General features: G+C 38.2%; 3 protein-coding genes across 4 annotated transcripts in view; 1 reads left to right on the top strand and 2 right to left on the bottom strand.

The window, feature by feature from the left end:
- LOC133411382 (guanine nucleotide-binding protein G(olf) subunit alpha) overlaps positions 1 to 8,106 on the bottom strand; it is a 66,436-nt gene extending 58,330 nt beyond the window's left edge. For both annotated transcript variants that reach the window (XM_061693697.1, XM_061693698.1), the window contains exon 1: positions 7,303 to 8,106. In XM_061693697.1, coding sequence (XP_061549681.1) covers positions 7,303 to 7,807 — 505 coding nt within the window. In that variant the 5' untranslated portion in view covers positions 7,808 to 8,106. The remainder of the gene's footprint in view (positions 1 to 7,302) is intronic.
- A 1,100-nt stretch (positions 8,107 to 9,206) lies between these two features.
- Positions 9,207 to 16,113, bottom strand: pak1ip1 (PAK1 interacting protein 1). Its single transcript, XM_061694881.1, has 10 exons — positions 15,609 to 16,113; positions 14,459 to 14,621; positions 14,270 to 14,390; positions 13,192 to 13,266; positions 13,065 to 13,117; positions 12,823 to 12,968; positions 12,630 to 12,727; positions 11,077 to 11,176; positions 10,861 to 10,993; positions 9,207 to 10,090 (listed from the first exon to the last, which is right to left on the bottom strand). The coding sequence occupies exons 1-10, from the start codon at positions 15,684 to 15,686 to the stop codon at positions 9,957 to 9,959; spliced, it is 1,101 nt and encodes a 366-aa protein (XP_061550865.1). The 5' UTR covers positions 15,687 to 16,113; the 3' UTR covers positions 9,207 to 9,956.
- A 95-nt stretch (positions 16,114 to 16,208) lies between these two features.
- Positions 16,209 to 19,279, top strand: part of LOC133411972 (uridylate-specific endoribonuclease C-like) — a 6,993-nt gene continuing 3,922 nt past the window's right edge. The window contains exons 1-3 of the mRNA XM_061694882.1: positions 16,209 to 16,314; positions 17,666 to 17,765; positions 17,961 to 18,072. Coding sequence (XP_061550866.1) covers positions 16,304 to 16,314; positions 17,666 to 17,765; positions 17,961 to 18,072 — 223 coding nt within the window. The 5' untranslated portion in view covers positions 16,209 to 16,303. The remainder of the gene's footprint in view (positions 16,315 to 17,665; positions 17,766 to 17,960; positions 18,073 to 19,279) is intronic.

The raw sequence follows: 19,279 nt of genomic DNA, 5'->3' as shown, positions 1-19,279 counted from the left end.
AGTATCTAAAATGAGGCTTCAAAATGGTAAAAAAATAAAAATTAAAAAAAAATCATGCTGTGGGCGTGTCCGCTGAATGCACTGAAACCACACCCGCTCCACTGTCCAATCAAATACCAGTAATACAACCTGGAAAAATGTATATTTCTTTGTCTAGCACAGGGGTCTCTGATGTGGTGCCCGCGGGAACCAGGTAGGCCCAAAGAACCCTATGAGTAGCCAATGAGCCTATTCGAAAAAGGGCTCACCAGCAATGGGACATTGTGATTTTCTAGGAATGTTGTAGAAGTGATCATTTGAAAATATAAACACTGGCAGACATTTTTAGAGAAATAAAGCGTTGCACGTCTGTCTTCTAATTATTTTGGGAACTCATTAACATGATCATTGTCTTCACATAAACGAATATCAATAATTATCAATAATAACATACTATTAAAAGTAATTGGAGCAAATTTGCACCGAGGTGCACCCCGAGGCGGCCAGGCGGTGGGCACCGATCTCTTCCTGGAGAAATGCGAGGCGGTGGGCACGGGGACTGAAATGTGGCTACATTCCAATATTGCCAGCAGTTAGAAAACAGGACTAGATTGTGGTTGGACTGTATCGCACCGGGTTAGATTCGGGGATTTCCCACGAACAAACTGTTGGAAACAACAACAACGAAAGCAGCACGTGTCATCAGTGCGTGACAAGAAGACAAGATGGATGCCTTGTGTTGTGTGATATTAGATGAATCATGTGGCAATTAGTGTATAATAGCCGCTAACTCTTCACGTATTTTCATCTAATACTTATTTGAAATATTGTTGTGTTTTTTTGTCTCACTTTGTGTGATTTTTTAATATTTATGTTTTTGTATGATATTTGTGTATTTTTTCTATTGCTGTATTTTCTTCTAATGTTCTATTTTCTAATTCTCTGTATTTTTTAAGATCAGTAATTATTTTTCTTGCTTTTACAACTCTAAAACAACTCATTTTGTCCCGCAATCAAAGCAGGAAGGTTGTTAACCTACGTGAACGTATGCAAACAGTAGAAGTTCCCTTTTAATTTGGCAGCCTGTTTCATTTGAGGCAGCCTATAAGATGAGAGCGTCTTGTTGATGACATCATGTGAAGTGATGCAATCTGACAATATCGCACAGTGGGAGAGCTGCTTGTTATCTCCGACAGCCGTCGTTCATTTGACAGCCTAGATTGTAAAAGATATTTTTTTTTAAAAGTGCAACTGATTAGTCGCATGAGTTTACAACAGACGCTCCAGTGCAAATACACAATAAAGCCATAAAGATAAAGACAGCAGTCACACAGTCCAGTGTCCTTCCCGGATTGTTCCCTTTGTTCCCCTCAATTTGACCCAGCACAAAGCATTCGGGGGCTTTGTGGTGGGTCAAATTGAGAATGTAAGTTTCCAATTCCATCCTTTTCTCTCGAGCTTGTCCTCATTTGGGTTGTGGGTGAGCTGGAGCCTGTCACAGTTGACTTTGCGCCGAGTGGTTTAGCGGGTCTGCCTCACAGTCGAAAGTTTTAGGGTTCGAATCCGGGCTTCGGCCTTCCTGTGTCGACCTTGCATGTTCTACTCCGGCTTCCTCCCGCATTACAAAATCATGGACGTTAGCTTCACTGAAGACTTAAATTGTCCATCGGAGTGAATGTGAGTGTGAATGCTTGTTTGTCTGTCTGTGCTTTGCGATTGGCTGGCAACAAGTCCTGGTTTGTAATATTTACTTTTTGTTTTTTTTTGTGGATTTTTCATGCAATATTTTTTCAAACAATGATTTTTCATCTAATATTTATGCATTTTTGTTGAATATTTGTTTTGATTTGTCTTAACATTTGGTGTTATTTTCTGTGTGTTTTTGTATAATATTTGGGGATTTTCCGTTTACTTTTTTTTAGTATTTGTGTGTAATCCATCGAATATTTATGTATTTTTGTCACAAGCTTTGATATTTTCCTACTGCATGTGTGTTTGTATAATATTCTGAGATCTTTCTTAAATTTTCTATAGTATTGGTTACATTTCATCTAATGTGTAAGTATGTTTTGTAACTTTTTATATTTCTGTTTTGAGTCACTGATGGTTTAGTGGTACACTCGCCTGACTTTGGTGCAGGCAGCGTGGATTCAGTTCCCACTCAGTGACGGTGTGAATGTGAGTGCGAATGGTTGTCCGTGTCTATATGTGCCCTGCGAGTGACTGGAGACCAGTTTAGGGTGTCGTCCGCCTTTCGCCCGAATTCAGCTGGGATAGGCTCCAGCGCCCCGCGACCCTAACCAGGATAAGCGGTGTTGAAAATGGATGGATGGATATTTCTGTTTTTACATAACATTTTGCGAGTAAAATATTTGTGCATTTTTCATATATGTATTTTTTCATGTAATATTTTTGTATTGTTTCTAATATTTGTCTTTTTTTTTTGTCTAATCCATTGTATTTTTCCTACTGTTTTTGAGCTTTTCATTTTTACTTTTGTAATTTTTCTGTCATGTTTTTGTTTTTTTAATCTAATATCTGTGTATTTTTAATCAAATGATTCTTTTTTTCATATTCATATTCAAATATTCATATTTTTCTCCCAATATTCTCAGCATTTTTCTTCCAGTGTTTTGTATTTGCCTCTATTTTAAAATTTTCATTGAGTATTTTAATATTTTTCTAATATTACTTTAAAATATAACCATCCATCCATCCATCCATCCATCCTTCCATCCATCCATTTTCTGAGCCGCTTCTCCTTATTAAGGTCGCGGGCATGCTGGAGCCTATCCCAGCTGTCATCGGGCAGGAGGCGGGGTACACCCTGAACTGCTTGCCAGCCAATCGCAGAGCACATACAAACAAACAACCACTCGCACTCACAGTCACACCTACGGGCAATTTAGTCTCCAATTTATGCATGTTTTTGGGATGTGGGAGGAAACCGGAGTGCCCGGAGAAAACCCACGCAGGCACGGGGAGAACATGCAAACTCCACACAGGCGGGGCCGGGGATTGAACCCGGGTCCTCAGAACTGTGAGGCTGACACTCTAACCAGTCGGCCACCGTGCCACCCTTTAAAATATATTTTTTGAATATTTTAGTTTTTCATCTTTTTCAAAAAAACATTTTCTTATTATTCTTGCTCTAATTCTTTTCAAATTTTACTCATATAGAAACTGGATGGATGCTTTATGTTGTGGTGATTGAAGATGGTGGGTCAGTTTGACCCGGAACAGAAGAGTTGTCTCAACTTTGTCAACATTACTCCATACAAATTACATAAAACTATGGCATTTTCTATACAGGTCTCTCTAATGTACTTTTTTTTTTTTAAATTACCATGAATTTTGGATCATTCAACAGCCTCGGGTCAAATCGACCCGGCAACATTGTTGCTGCTGTTTCTGACAAACCAACGAAAGAAAGTAAGGAATTCCATCAATGTCAATAGAGTCATACTAATGCTGAATGCTAACAGAGAGACGATGATACGTGATCACCGGCCCATGCCACCAAGGAGCGACAATAAAATGGCTTCTCCGCGAGATACAAAAGCCACTTCCTGTTCCAGTCGTCTGCGTTGGTTGACCACAAAGGTTTTCCAAACAACCAATGTAAATTGAGTAAAAAAAAAAAGCTAGATGTGAAAACCATGTAGTACATTTTGAGGTACAATTACAGGGCATGTGATGGCTCATGTATGCGGAGATGACGCAATGGACCAGTCCGAGTGCGTGCGTGACTAATAGGCAATGAGTTCCACTTCTTAACTCTGTGGCCTACTCATGAGTGTAGTGGACGGGGGGAAATGTCCACTCCCACCTCCCAAATGTGTGCCGGCCATATTTTCACAGCCATTAAAACAATTTTCAAAAATGTAAATGTCTTAATGTGCTTTTTCAAATGTGACATCGTTACATTGCGAGAAAAAAGTGGTACATTTTGGGGGGGGGGGGGGGAGTCACAATGTCGAAAGATTGTTGTTGTTTTTTGTTTTTTTTTGAAAAGTCAACATTTTATCAGAGAAAAAGTCCTTAATTTTTAGAAAAGTCGTTATTTTATTGGGAAAATGTCGTCATTTTATGGTGACAGAATTACTTAATTTTATGAGGGGGAAAAAAGTCCTAAATTTAAGATTAGAAAGTTGTAATTTTATGGTGATAAAAGTAGTGATTTTATGAGAAAAAAATTATACGTTTAGGAGAAGTCCTTAATTTAAGACTAAAGAGAAAAAACAGCTGAGACTTTTACGGGAGAACAGAAGTCATTTTTAAAATGTTGTAACACGTTGTTTTCCGAGCCATCCTTGAACGCATCGTGACTGTTTGCGTGCACATGCACACTCAATTTATATTTATATAGTTTTGGACTGCCACACATTTAACATATTTAAACTTATTGAAACACACCTTTTAACACACATTGTAAATGTATTTGTACACAAAAATAAATTTAAAGAAAAACGTATACAAAATACAGTGCTTATCCGTGCCTTTCAGCGGCGGGGCATGGTGACGTGGTGTGTGAGTGTCTGAGAATGAGCAGTGGCCTACAGCAGCTCTTGTGTGAGTGTGCTCATTAAGTTCATGTATTTTACGCTTCTCCCATCGTTCAATAAACAGTTGAAAAATCGTGAGCCTGTCTCTCCTTTCCCACATGCAAGGACATTATAGTAAGTATACTAAAAATTCATAAAACGTAATCTCTAAAAAACACAAGTGACATTTGTGAGGTGGAAATTTGAGGATTTGGACTTTTTTAAATAATAACAAAAAAATGTTTTTCACTTCCTTACCATTTTTCTGGCAAGAATGATGTTTAATGAATTTTTGTGTTGCCATTGGTTAGTTCATTATCTGGCTGCATATGCTTCACTGTCACTGTGTTTTCACTTCAGGCAGAGTTTGACAGTTTTTAGTTCTTAAGCCACTACGGAGAGGAGTGGTTGAATCAATGCGAGACGATAAAAACAGTAATTTGCTCATAAGAAATGGCTTGCTCCGTAACAAGTTGTACCAGCCACTTTTGAAATGATGGCTACGCCCAGGCCTGCTCTCAAACGCACTTGGTGCACTTTGACAATATACTGGACCACAGAACATGGCTGTGTATGCACAGTAGGTCGTCACTTTATCACAAAGTTCTAACATTTGGCAAAAAAAAAAAAAAAAAAGTCATTATCACACACATTTAAAGTCACAGATACTATAGTGTAGAATGTGAGGATGGCGACCAAAAACGGACAAAAATAATACCTCCGCATTTAGCATCGGTATTGTGTCATAACACAAAATATGTTTTTCCCAATTACTCGATTAATCGACAGGATAATCAGGGAAAGACTCGATTCTAAAAAATATCCGATAGCTTTGGCCCTACTGCTGGTTCTTTGTCAAAAAGCGGACGACTCAATCCATTTGCTAACAAAAACAGCAGCACCTACGTAGGCACGTAAACAGCCCCTCAGATTGTAAAAAAATAAAAATAAATAAATAGTATAATCACAATTTGATGAGAATAAAGTTGTGATTTGATGAGAATGTCATCATTTTCAGGAGAATTAAGTCAGACGAAAGTTGCTATTTTATGAGAAGATTTCTTTCATTTTAAAGTTGGGACTCTTATGAGTGTAAATACATAATTTTATGAGGAATAAAGTTGTCATTTTATGAGAATAAAGCTGTAATTTTGTAAGAATTAAATCACAACTGTATGAAGGAAGCGGCACGGTGACCTACTGGTTAGAGCGTCAGCCTCACAGTTCTGAGGACCCGGGTTCAATCCCCGGCCCCGCCTGTGTGGAGTTTGCATGTTCTCCCCGTGCCTGCGTGGGTTTTCTCCGGGCACTCCGGTTTCCTCCCACATCCCAAAAACATGCATTAATTGGAGACTCTAAATTGCCCGTAGGTGTGAATGTGAGTGTGGATGGTTGGTTGTTTGTATGTGCCCTGCGATTGGCTGGCAACCAGTTCAGGGTGTACCCCGCCTCCTGCCCGATGACAGCTGGGATAGGCTCCAGCATGCCCGCGACCCAAGTGAGGAGAAGCAGCTCAGAAAATGGATGGATGGATGGATGTATAAAGGGAAAAAGTAGTCATTTTATAAATAAAGTCATAATCAATAAAGTGACTAGAAAAATATAAGTCAAACATGAAAGTCATCAGAAGAATTCAAATACCAAAGGCTCATCTCATAAAGGTTTTGCTTTTCCGTAACTATTTGGAAAATTTGAGGATCATTTTGGTATATAATTGGCCTCATTGTCATTTTTGTTACAAAAAAATACCAATATTTTGCTAAAAATATTTTTTTCTTGTTTTATGAAACTTTCAAATTATATGACTCGGGCAACTAGTTGGCTGACAATATGACAAAGGTGTAGCGTTTTGAGAAAGTTATGCAGTTTTGCATAAATAGTCAAAATAGCCAGTGATGTCAACACAATACTGCTCATTAGAGGTGCAACGATTAATCGGCAACTAATCGATCATCTAATGAATCAATAATGATTTTGATAATCGATTAATCGTTTTCGAGACCTTGTTTCACTTGAAGTTGTCCAAATCCTTGGAATTTCAGCCTCTCACTGGAACGTATTCTGATTAATGTAGTCCTTCATGAAAGCCAGACTTGATTATCTTTGTTTGAATCAAAATAATGCAGACATCTGCTTTTACTTCGAAAACAATGATCAACACTTTTCCCGATTTTCTGACCTGACAGGGATCGAACCAGTAACTGGATCATAATCAATTTATGTTTGCGCATTTTCTGCACTGTTAATTTGAAATAATGTCATGCTAAGGGATGGAAATTTCGTCTTTCAAATCTGATTCATTCATCCATGCATCCATTTTCTGAGCCGCTTCTCCTCACTAGGGTCGCGGGCGTGCTGGAGCCTATCCCAGCTGTCATCGGGCAGGAGGCGGGGTACACCCTGAACTGGTCGCCAGCCAATCGCAGGGTCTGATGCATCAATTAAAGGGAAAAAAATAATAATTGAATATCGTCTCCAAAGTGTTCTGTAAATTGACTGTCTGTTGTACTAGAGCGGCTCCAACTACCGGAGACAAATTCCTTGTGTGTTTTGGACATACTTGGCAAATAAAGATGATTCTGATTCTGATTCTGATTCACCAGTGTATATATTCCCAGTGTGTTATTATGTCATCATAAATGCGAGGCCCAAGTGTCCATGCGGATGACAGCCCGCCTGTGGCACAAGGCCTCCCCGGCGGAGCAGTGACATCATCCGGCCACAGGCCACAGCGACAGCACCGCTGTCACCCGGCGGAAAGGAAGCGGAGGTGTCTTACCGAGCAACAGAAGCCGGTGCGTCTGCTTGTATTCGCGCTTGAGTTCCTTGAGGGCCCGGTCGATGCTCTTGCTGACTTTCCTCGCCTCCTTCTCGGCCTCCTTCTCCTCCATGAGGAGCTTGTCCCAGTTTTTCTGCTTGTGGCCGCTATTGTTGCTTTTGAGCGGCAGCTGCAGGCGGCGTCCACCTCGCTCTTTGGCCGCCGTCGTCGCCGCGGCGGACGACGGCGACGACGACGACGTCGTCCCCTTGCCGCCGCCTCCTCCGTTCTGGATGAGCACGCCGTCCCCGGCCGAGACGTGCGCCCGGCCCGGCTCGCATCCTCCTCCGCCGCCGCCGCCGCCGCCGTCGTCTGCGGTGCGAGCTCCCTGGGCGCGGGTCGGCGCGGATACGGCGGCGGCGGCGGTCGCCGCGTCCGGATGCGGCTCCGAGTCCGAGGCGGCGTTGGAGATGGAGCCGCTTAGGTCGCCGAAGAGCCGTGGGCGCAGACTGTAGCACAGCCCCATGCTGAACGAATTATGTGGCAAAGGGAATCGCTCATAAAGGGAAAACGTGCGCCGGCGGCCCTAACGAGCCATCGTCACACACACGCGCACACGACCGTGAAGTCCGTCGGTTCGTCGCTAAGATGTCGCTCCAACGCCGAGGCGGAAATGAGGAGCACCGGGTGGGCGCCGACATTCGCTACATGACATTGTGCCTTCTAGGCCCCCCGATGGATGCGTGTGTCTCTCCCCTCCCGCGGTAGGCTCGCCGTAGCTCGGTCTCGGATCACCTGATCGTGTCCGTGGACACTGCGGGTCCACACCAGCCTTTACCGTAAAGTGGACGCTAAGGACGCAATTCGTTTATTGGCGGCATTACGGCATTCCTCCATGCATGGCCATGTTGGGGGTTGGGGGCGGGAATGCGGTTTTTCCCAAGATTTTACGGAATGGGCTCACAATGACGTCATCTTCATAAATATTACGACCATTTCTCTAAATATTAAAAAAAATCCTCACAAAATGGCAACTTTCTTTTTATCAATACTAAACTTTTACAATTTTATGACTTCATTCTCAGAAAATTAAGATTTTTTTTACTCAAAATTATGACTCTTGAAATTTGAACACTATTCGCAATATTGTATTACTTGTTTGTAAAATTACTTTTTTCAAGTTTGCCATATTACCACTTTATCCTCATGAATATCATTCATATATATAAATTCAGTGTTAACCATTTGGATTTGTCCCCCTCATAAAATAAAACTCAGAACTACGCCTTTTTCACTATTTTATGACTATCCTCATGTTTATTCTCTCATAAAAATACTTTTTAAAATCCTGTTTTAAAAGACTTTTTCACACATAAAATCTACTCTTGAAACTTGAACACTATATTGACAATATTACCTTTTTGTAAAATAACTACTTTTTCAACTTTGACATATTACAACTTTACTCTCATTAAAAAAAAATATATATATTTTTTTATTTTTTTCCCTCACAAAATTATATTTCTGTTTTGACTCAGAACTGAACCTTTTTCAAAATTGATTTTGGAATTTTACGGTCCGAAAATTTGGATTTTGTTTTTTCTCAAAAGTTTTTTTTCATAAATCTCAAATAAAATTAAGACTTTCTTGACATTTGAACACTTATTATTTTTAATATTACAACTTTTTAAACTTTACCATATTAAGACTTTATCCTTGTAAATATTATGACCATTTATCTACATATTACACTCACAAAGTTCTGACTTTTTGCACCTTTTCACTAGTTTATGACTGTTATTAAGATTTTGTGTAAAAAAAAAATTTCTCCCTCATAAAATTAAGACTTTTTTCCCCTCACACTTTATATTTGCAATATGACTTTTTCAACTTTGCCATGTTAAAATGATTCTCATAGTGACAACTTTTCTTAAAATCGTGACACTTTATTCTCTTAAAATCACAACTTTTCCTATAATTTTGATCAAGCAGGCATATGAGAGTCATAGAATTTGGACAATGTCCTAATTTTGCGACACATTATTATTGAATGTACAATGCTTCCAGTCACATAAGAACATTTCATTCTTAGAACAAAGTCATACTGCTGCAACGGTCGCAATGATGTAATATACCGCAAAGAAATGTGGAAAATTTTGACCGTGTTGGGAACATTTTGTGAAAATGTTACATTTTTCGAGAATGTGGGACAATTGCAACAAAGCTGGTAAATTCTGAGAAAATTACACCACTTTAAGAAAACAAAAGTTTTGATAAAAGTCATAATTGAACAAAAATCAAGTTGCAGAATTGTAACAGTCTAGTGAATGTATGTTTTAAAAGGTGTTATATATAAAGTAATTATTTTCACAATAATAAAATCAACAGAAAGAAAGTTTTGTGAAAGTCATTTTGTTGAAAGATTTTATTTAATTTCAGAAAGATATAGTCAGAACATTGCAACAATAGAGGGGTTGGCATAAAATAATTGTAAAAAAACAATGTTTTGTGACAGTTGAACATTTGGAGCTTTTTATTCTACAATAATTAACAAAATAGGCACTGCTGGAAAAACTATTGTGAGCGAATTCTTTGTTAGGTGACTGAGTACGTTTGTGGAGACAGAGTCCATCCAAAAGAGTCACACATCAAAGGATCTTTTTTACAAATGTGTTTTATTTCGCCTCTTCCAGTTTTCCATCGACCTTTCTTTTCTTCTTCTTTTTCGGGTTGCTTTCATCTTCCAGAATGACTTCTTCATGAGTGCGGAGACGCACTCGCTTTGTCTTCAAAAGTGCCTCAGCCACCTCTGCAGGCACATGAGGGGAGGAAAGAAAAAAGAAAAACAAAAATCAATATTAAGCGGAAAATGTGTCATTTCATAATAATGAAGTCATGTGAAAAGAAAAAAAGTTGTGACATTGTCAGAAAGTTTACATTCTATGAGAATAAAGTTGTAATATTATGTGAATAAATAAACTAAGACAATTTTTACAAGAGTTGTTATAAAAATTAGGATTATTTATGAGACTAAATTAAATGTCTGAGTAAAATGTAGTCATTTCACAACTCAGAATAATGTAATAATAGTTGTAAAACATACAAAAAAGAATCAAGTAAAAATATGACTGGCGTAATTGTACATGAATAAAACTACAATTTTACCAGAATTAAACTTTTTTTTTTTTTAAAGTCAACATTTTAACAAGAAACAAGTCCTTAGGAGATTTTATGCTGTAGTTCTTTTGATAGTTGTTTTCAGAATGAAATTGGCCATTTTAAAGTTGTCATTCTGACAAATAAGGACACGTTTGAGAAAGTCATCATTTGTACAACAGTTGTCATAATTTTCTAGTCATAAAAACAAAGTTTTTTTGGGGAGGGGTGTCATAATTTTACATGAAACAAGTTGTTACAAGACATAAATAAATAGCAATAGTGGTAAAATTTGGGAAATAATATTGCCGCCTTACTCCCATATTAACATTATTTTTTTCTCTTCTCAGCATAGACTTTACCATACTTGGAAAAAAAAAATTAATAATTTCAACAAACTAGAATTTATTTTAGGGGCGCCACCTTGTGACGTTGTGGCCTTGGCTCCCTTTTCTTCTTCTGTGGTCTGCCGTTGCGTGGAGGGTTTCCACACGGCCAAACACGTCAGCCTGGCCGTGGTGTTCACTTCCCCGAGGAGGGTGGGACATTCCAGCTCCTGTCAGGTGACATGTAAGCATCTCATGTTAACATACAGACAGAGCGGTACGTGATGACCGTGCAGTTTGGAGGTCGACTGACGTCGTTCGGGCGGAGCTTCCACATTTTGATGAAGCCGTCGTTGGAGGCCGTGACCAACACGTGGTCGTCGTCCATCTTGAAACTGTCCACCGCTTTCACCCTCCGAAAGAAGAGCGAGGCGCCTCAACACTTGCACATCGTTTTAAAGTGATATTGCCGGGCAATATCTGAAGTTGCACATTCCTATCGTATATTTTGGATTATATGGCATTTATATTCCAAGTTGAAAAAAATAAGCAGAAGCCCAAAAAACCCTAACCGGAATCAGAAGTTACTCACCGGTTGCTCAGTACTTAAGTAGCTTTTTGACTAAGTACTTAAGACTTAGTCAATAATTATTTGTACTTACACTTAATACTTTTGACTTGAGTCATGAACTTCTAACGTAACAGTATTCTTACTTGAGAACAATTTTTGACTACACGGCCCACCTTCTATTACTACAACTCTTTCAAATCACTTCTTCAAACACTTTTTTTTTTTTAGATCGGCTTCTATGTGACGGCATCTTCTCCCCCGTTTTGATTTATTTTTATCCATTGACTTTATGTACTTAATTGGTTATTTTAGTTTTCATGATTGCTACTATTATTCATGGCCCTGATTACAATATTGGTATCTCGTGTTCTATTTGGGGTGTCAAAGCCCTTTGTAAGCATGTTTATAAAGGTTCTATAGCAATCCCCCGATTCTTGAATTGTGACTTTCTCTCAACATTCGAAATTAGATTTTATCTTTGGAACAATTACTATTTCCTCTCTAACCATATGACATGTCTCACAATGTTACAACTTGTGACAAATGACGTTTGACTTTTTTTTTTGTTTTTTTGTTTGCTTTTAACATTTCAATTGTGAAATTGAAATTTTTCTCATAACTTCCTCATTTTATGACTTTTTTTCGTAACAATATGACCTGACATTCATTTGAAACTATTACTTTCTCCATGACATTACAATTATATTCTTGTGAAAATGACAACTTTATTCACATAAAAATTGTGTAAAAAAAAAAAAACAAAAAAAAAAAACTTTTTTTCACCAAACAATTTATTCTTGTGAAATTAAGTAGTTGACTTGAAAAATACCACTTTTTTTGTTGTAACATTCCAATGACACTTTTAATCGCAATGTTAGAGTTGCATTTGTGTGTAATGATGTTTTTCCTTCAAAACATAATACCATCTTTTTTTTCTTGGAACATCACGATTTTAGTCTCGTAGAATTTAAAAAGAAATACCACTGAAATACTATTTCAAAATTCGCATTCTTTTCTCACATTACGATATTTTTCTCCTTTTGTCTTTTTCGGGCAATGGTACAACTTTATTCACGTGAAATTATATGGCGTTTTTTTTCCTTTTTAAAATATTTTTCTCTCTCCTCATAACATGACTTCATTTGTGTGAATTTGTTTTCCTGCATTCTGCAAGTACACGGACCTGCACACTCGCCATTGGCTATAATGCTTGATGTCACAGCGATGTTATTGAGACACCTGCAAACTGGTTCAAATTGTGAAGGATGCATTGTATGCGTCGTTTAAATATGTACCTGGTTTCATGAGCTTTGAACTCGCACACCCATTTCTCCTTGGCAACATCACACAGTCGTACTATTTCGTCATCACCCGCAACAGCTAGGATGGAGTTCTGGAACAAAAGAAACAAAAAAAAAAAATAAATAAATAAGGAAAAACAAAAAGTGCAGTGAAGCAAGGGTCAGAGGAAGAAGAAAAAAAACTGACGTTTACGAAGTTGATGGCCGAGATCCTCTTGGGGTTTTTGAGCGTGCTGGTCAGCGAGGCTGTCTGCAGATCGTACAGGTCAAGCTGGTCGTGGATGACCACCACGTATTTCTCGCCGTCCGGAGACCATCGCACAATGTGTGCGTCTACACACACAAAAACAAAGACACACACATTAGCGCCTCAAATTTGTCTCGGGGGGGGAAAAAAAATAAACCTCACATTTTATAGGAAAAACTGACTTTGTTTGATGTTTCTGATGAAGGCTGATCGTCCATTAATGAGATTCCATGTGCTAGAAGGACAAACTCAAACATTACATCAACGACTTTGACATTAATTACATGTACGTGTGTGAGCGTGTCTCACCGCAGTGTTTTATCGGTGCCCACCGTCAGTGCAAGTTTACCAGACGGATGTACAGACAGCGATGTAACATGACCTCTGAAGAAGAAAGAAAAAAAAAAAAAAAAAAAAAAAAAAGCATTAAGAGAATAAAGTCACACTTTTCCCGAGAAAATGAGTGGAAGAAAGCCACATTAAAGGAATAGTCCTGATTTTTCTATAATTTATTTTAGTATTAACTCTTTTAAAAAAAAAAAAAACAAAAAAAAAAAACAGAATTTTCTCCTAACATATCAGGCTTTATTCATGAATTTTTTCAACCGTTCCCTCATGTTACACCTTGTTTTGACCTTTCCTAACAAAACAAACAAAAAAACTTACATATTGAAATATCATTAAATATGAGAATAAAAAAAAATTAAAGTCAGTTATAAAAATAACATTTTGACGTTATGTAAATATCCATCCATCCATTCTCGGAGTCCGAATCGGTTATCCCCACGAGGGGCGCGGGTGTGCTGGCGTCGATCCCAACTGACTTTGTTCGAAGAGCGGGGCAGACCCTGAATTGGTCGCCAGCCAATCACATAAATATATATTTTTACATCATCAGTTTCTTCTCAGAAAAAAAATATAAAGAACATTTTTGATGACTTAAAAAATTAAGTTATAAAAAACATTTCCCCCAAAAATTGCATTTAAAAGAATAAAGTTTAATAGGATGCAAATTTTTGCAAATAACGTTTATTATTAGCACCATTTAAAAAATAATTTATAAACAATATATTACTAAAAAAATAAATATGATGTTAGATTTGTTAAAAAAATATGTTAGGTTCAACAATAAAGTTTTGATGTTGCGGAAATTTATTGTGTTTTTTTTAAATACTGCGACTATTCACAAAGTTGTTTTTCTTTTTTTCTTCAGGATAAAAATTCTGACTTTTCTGGGGCTATTTGTGTGAAATGTTTATTTTCTCTGAACTAAAAATTTTGCTCGTACCATTACAGCTTTTCCTCCAAATATTACGGCTTTATTCACAGAAAAATCTAACTTTTTTTAAGAGTATAATTTCTCCTGCCCTCCTTGTAGCAGACTGACTTGTGCGCTTTGATGGACTTGAGGCACTCCCACTTCTTGGTGCTCCACACGCACAAGAGTCCGTCCTCTCCTCCGCTTAGCAGATGTGTCGCGCCGTAAAACTCCAGGCAGGTGATGGAGCCTGAAAAGTACAATTGGTCAGGAGGAGGCGTAGTCACGGCAACCGGAGGCGCCACAAGCGCCACTCACCGTCGTGGTGCAGCAGAGCGCCGTGTTCCACCTTCTTGTTCATGTCGTACAGCAACATCGTCTCGTCTTTGCTGCCCGTCACCACAAACCTGTCGCTGGCCGCCACCGCCGATACGGACGCCGTGTGGGCGTGATGTGTGAAATCCGCCTTGGCCCTCCACTCCTGAAACGCCGTCGCCACAAAAGGACACTTACAACATATTAAGTATACAGACAACAACTGCAATATTACACTTTATTTGTCACAGTACGGCTGTTTTCTAATGAGATTTAAAAAGACTTTGCAACATTTTCTTGGAGTATAACTTTTTCAAAATAAAGTTACAAAAAATACATTTCCTTGTAATATTACCACATTATTTAGGCATTTTCTTTAAAAAAAAAAAAAAAAAGAAGAAGAAAAAGGACACCATGGTCTGATGCCCTATTTTGAAACTGTAACCGTGTCTTAAAACCATCCTTTCAAATCACGCTTTGAAATCCTAATCCTGTTTTGAAACCTTACTCTAAAACCCTAAACATTCCATGAAACCCCAACCCTGGCTTGAAGCCCTACTTTAAAACCCAATCCTGGCTAGAAACCATATTTTGAAACCTCAATCCTGTCTTGACACCCCACTTTGAAAACTTACACCTTCCGTGAAAAGCAGCCTTGAAACCCTATTGTTAAACTTAAAATTTTAATTTCACTGCAAACCTGGCTTGAAATTTGAAACTTTATTTTGAAACCCCAAACCTGGCTGAAGCCATACTTTAAAACTGAAAACCTGTCTTGGAACCTCCTTATGAAACTATAATGCTGTCTTGAAACCCTAACACTTGCCTTCAAACACTTTTTTGAAACCCTACATTAAAATCCTAACCCAAATTTGATAAAGCCCCTAACACTTACATTAAGTTCCTATTTTGAAACCCGACTTTAAAATCCCAACACCGATTTTCAATCCATAACCCTGGCTTGAAACCCCAACTCTTGCTTAATATTACAATAATTAAACATTTTAAAGTGTTCTACGTGCCTGCGTTTGGCAAACCCTGTACTGTATATCGTTGATATCGGAGTAATTAACGCTAACGTTACCCCAGAGTCAACAATAACAACCGAGCTGCTATTCTTTCGTAAATATGTAACGTGTGAATATCCACTCACCTCCTGGTCTGTTCGAACACGGTAACCAAACACAACTTGCTCGTAGCAGCCAGCTATGAGCTCCACGAAGGCGGCCATGACGCTCCACTCGCTTCTTTTCGTCTCTCTCACAGCGATGCCACCTTTTAACACCTACACCAAATGTATCAGGATTAGTAAAGATACATAAGGCGGACAAAATAAGCGCAGTAGAGCAACTTGGGGCAGACTAGAACCACATTATCGCCGTGTCCGTTCTAACTACACGTGAAAAATCAAAACAACGCGGAGATGAGCACAGTGCAGTGCGCACGCGCGGAGATCGTCTTCCTTTTTCGTCTTTGTCGTTCACAAAGTCTCACTAGCGCCCCCAGAGGTGAGGATGCCTTAGAGTTAACATCGTCCCACGCGACACCGGGCATAGAAAAAAGTGAACAAAGACTGCACTTTTAGAAAAATAAGAAGAAAAAAATAGAAGACGATATTAAACAATGAACCTTTTGTGTGAAGGTCAGTTATATTACTGCATTAATAAAGCGATCACGAGATGGGATCCGCCCGATCCGAGGTGGGCGGCGCTCGGTTAATTTGTCCCTGTCATTGGCTGTTTCTCAACATGACGTCACTTGATTGGCAGCGCGACTAACTGCGCATAAAACGGTTTTACCACTTGAGTACACGGATGTGAGCCAGGCCTGTCTCCTCCGAACACAACCATGGCAAGAAGGTAAGCAAAATGAGACTTACACATTAAAAAAAAAAGCATTTCTGTCTTTAACTTTTACGTCGTTTTGGAACTTTATTGAGTCTAAATATGAACTTATTTCATGTAAACAAACCTGTGGGCTGCAAGGATACGCTCAGTAACTGGCGTGCTCCTGGTCGCAGTGGAACAAGTTTTGTTTCATGCTTTTTTTTTTTTTTTTTGCACTTCCTCTTGCAAAAAGAAGTGCACAGCTGTGCAATGGATGGCATCGAATTTAGGAAGAGTTAGTTGGTGTGTTTGCAGTGTGAAGGTCTGCTGGTGATTAGTGGTTACACAAGAGACAAAAAAACAAGAGTCAATACAACACTTATCCACCCCCGTCAAAAAAAGAACGAGGCTATTATGTAAAAACGGAAACTATATTTTGATGATTTGTTGGGTAATCCGTCAGTTATAAACACGCAAATGAACACTTTGCAAATGAAACTACATTAACCCTCAGAGAAAACAATTGTATTAAAAAAATATTGATGAGATAGAATGTTTGGGGAAATGTATTTTTTTCAAGATAAAAAACAATTTCACATGTATAAAGTGGCAAGATGAGAAAAACTATATTTACATTTTTTTAAACCTGTTATTTCATGTGGCCTAAGTTGTAATATTTATGAGAGAGGTTATGTCAAGAAAGTAATTTTTCCCTTAATACAACCCATTTCATGCGAATAAAGTTACTCCAGAAAAAAACTAACAAAGTTGTATTTTGTGAAGAAAGTCTTGCATTACAAGAAAAAGTTGAAATGTTAGGAAATAGTCAAATAAAGTTGTAATATTACCAGAAAGGTCTTACTTAAAAAGTCTTACTTTAAAAAAAACAAAAACTTATTATAGTCACAATATTACACGAAAAAGTTGTAATGTTACAAAAACAGTTGAATAAAGTCGTAAATATTACAAGAAGTCTTATTTTAAAAACAGTTTAAATTCTTAGAATAGTTGTAATATTAGATGTAAAAGTTGGAAAGTCATATATTTACGATAGATGTCATTTCATGCGAATAGTCATAATTTGTGAGAAAAGTTGCATTATTTTTTTAGAAAGAAACATGAAGTCAGACGATACTAGAAAAAGTTGTAATGAAAGAGAAGAGTAGCACCCCCCTTAAAAAAAAATAAAAAATTCATGCATATAGTCATACCTTTCCGAGATAATTTTTTTTTAATATCGTGAAAGTCAGATTTATTTCCAAGTAACTTTACAAAAGTAAAATAGTTATCAGAAAACAACAAAATATATAATAATAATTCCAAGTGAATGAAGAATTTTCATTCTGCCAACATTTAGTTACAAAGTCGACTTTCATTTTTTCAGTCAAGTGGCCAGTCAGGAGCTGTCTGATGTGCTAAATGAACTGTGGCGCCTGGACGTCAACCGCCTCAAGCCGGGCACTGATTACGTCATTGCCCCTCAGGTGAGTACACCCTAAATTTATCACCTGTCAACAACAAGACATAAATAAATCTTGTGTAGTGCATAAGAAGTTTATTCACAATAGTGTGTGTCTGCTTGGTAACATTACTTCTTTCATGTGTAGGCAATTGCAGCTCAGCCCTTTCCTATATGTTGCAGTAAGTTCCGTGTCCTGTTCTGTGGTTGTCATTGTCAGGGGCGAGCCGGCTACGTGGCTCAGGGCAGCAACTATGCCAGGGACCGGGCCAGGGCACCGCTCTTCAAGTACGTCAATGAGGACAAACTGAAGAACATAGAGACATACGCACGTAGGTCTTTTTTTTCTCAAAACAATTCTTAAATGTACAGGCAATGTTATTAGGCATACTTTAACACTCATACGTGTAAAACAAGCTAACCACTGCAAAATGAAAATAAAATAAAGTAAAGCTACTCAATCGTTTGAGACGCTTGACTATGGAGAGAGAACAGGGAGGTCTTTTCATAGCAATGCTGTCACCTAGTGGTGTTTAATAGGTTGGCCTTTGTCTAAAAAGTTGTTCGGATGAGAGTCCCATCATTGGAACTAAAAACAGGTAGTATACAAACCTAGCAAAATAAAATTAGTAACAGCACAAACAGATTAACTCAAATGCGCATTCCCATCGAGGGAACGAAATCCAAAAGGAAGTAGAAAGCTGACCAAATCAAATTAGTTACACAAATGTACTCAAATGCGCAACACGGTTTGCAGAAGATCCAAATCAAAGTCTTTGTTCTCAAAATGTTGGTCAATACCAGTGCTGCTGGGGGACCTATTGAGGGAACGTGCACAAAAACAGGAAGTCAAAACCTACCAAAATAAAACCAGTGACAGCGCAAACAAATAGACTCAAATGCAAGATGCCAACAACAGATCAAAATCAGTCCTTGGGTTTCAAAAACTTCATCAATACCAGCTCTGGCTAAAACAACACCAAATAGAAACCTACCAAAATAAAAGTAACAGCAGATGGATTCAAGCACACCGCACCAGTCGCAGAAGAGTCAAATCAAAATACTTTGTTCACCAAAAGTTGCCCAATACCAGCCCGACTGATAGTCCTATCGAGGGAACGGGAACAAAAACAGGAAGTAAGACAAACAAGAAACAAACAAAATATATGCAGTAAGAGCACAAACAAACTTAAATGCACGACAACAGTCACAGGAGATCCAAATGAAAAGTTCCTATGTTGACAAAATGCTGGTCAACACTGGCCAGAAGAGAGTTCTATCAAGGAAACAAAAAAAGGCAGTCGAAACCTAGAATAAAGTCAAACTACTCACCCGTTAAAATCACCTGATCAGGTCGAGGGAACAGGAAGACCTGAACACCTAATGGTATTAAAGAGATACTGCTGGAAGACATAAGTGTAATGTATTTAAATTGTATTTATATTAGAAGAGCATATATTATCATTCTTGTGTATAATTGAGCTTCAATTGTGTCGCTGGGCAGCTAAAGTTTAATATCCTGATCTGTGTGAACGGCAG

The sequence above is a fragment of the Phycodurus eques genome, chromosome 13 (assembly GCF_024500275.1).
Source record: "Phycodurus eques isolate BA_2022a chromosome 13, UOR_Pequ_1.1, whole genome shotgun sequence".
Lineage (NCBI taxonomy): Eukaryota > Metazoa > Chordata > Actinopteri > Syngnathiformes > Syngnathidae > Phycodurus > Phycodurus eques.
Note: the sequence above shows the minus strand (reverse complement) of the source record. Positions and strands in the feature narration are given on the sequence as shown.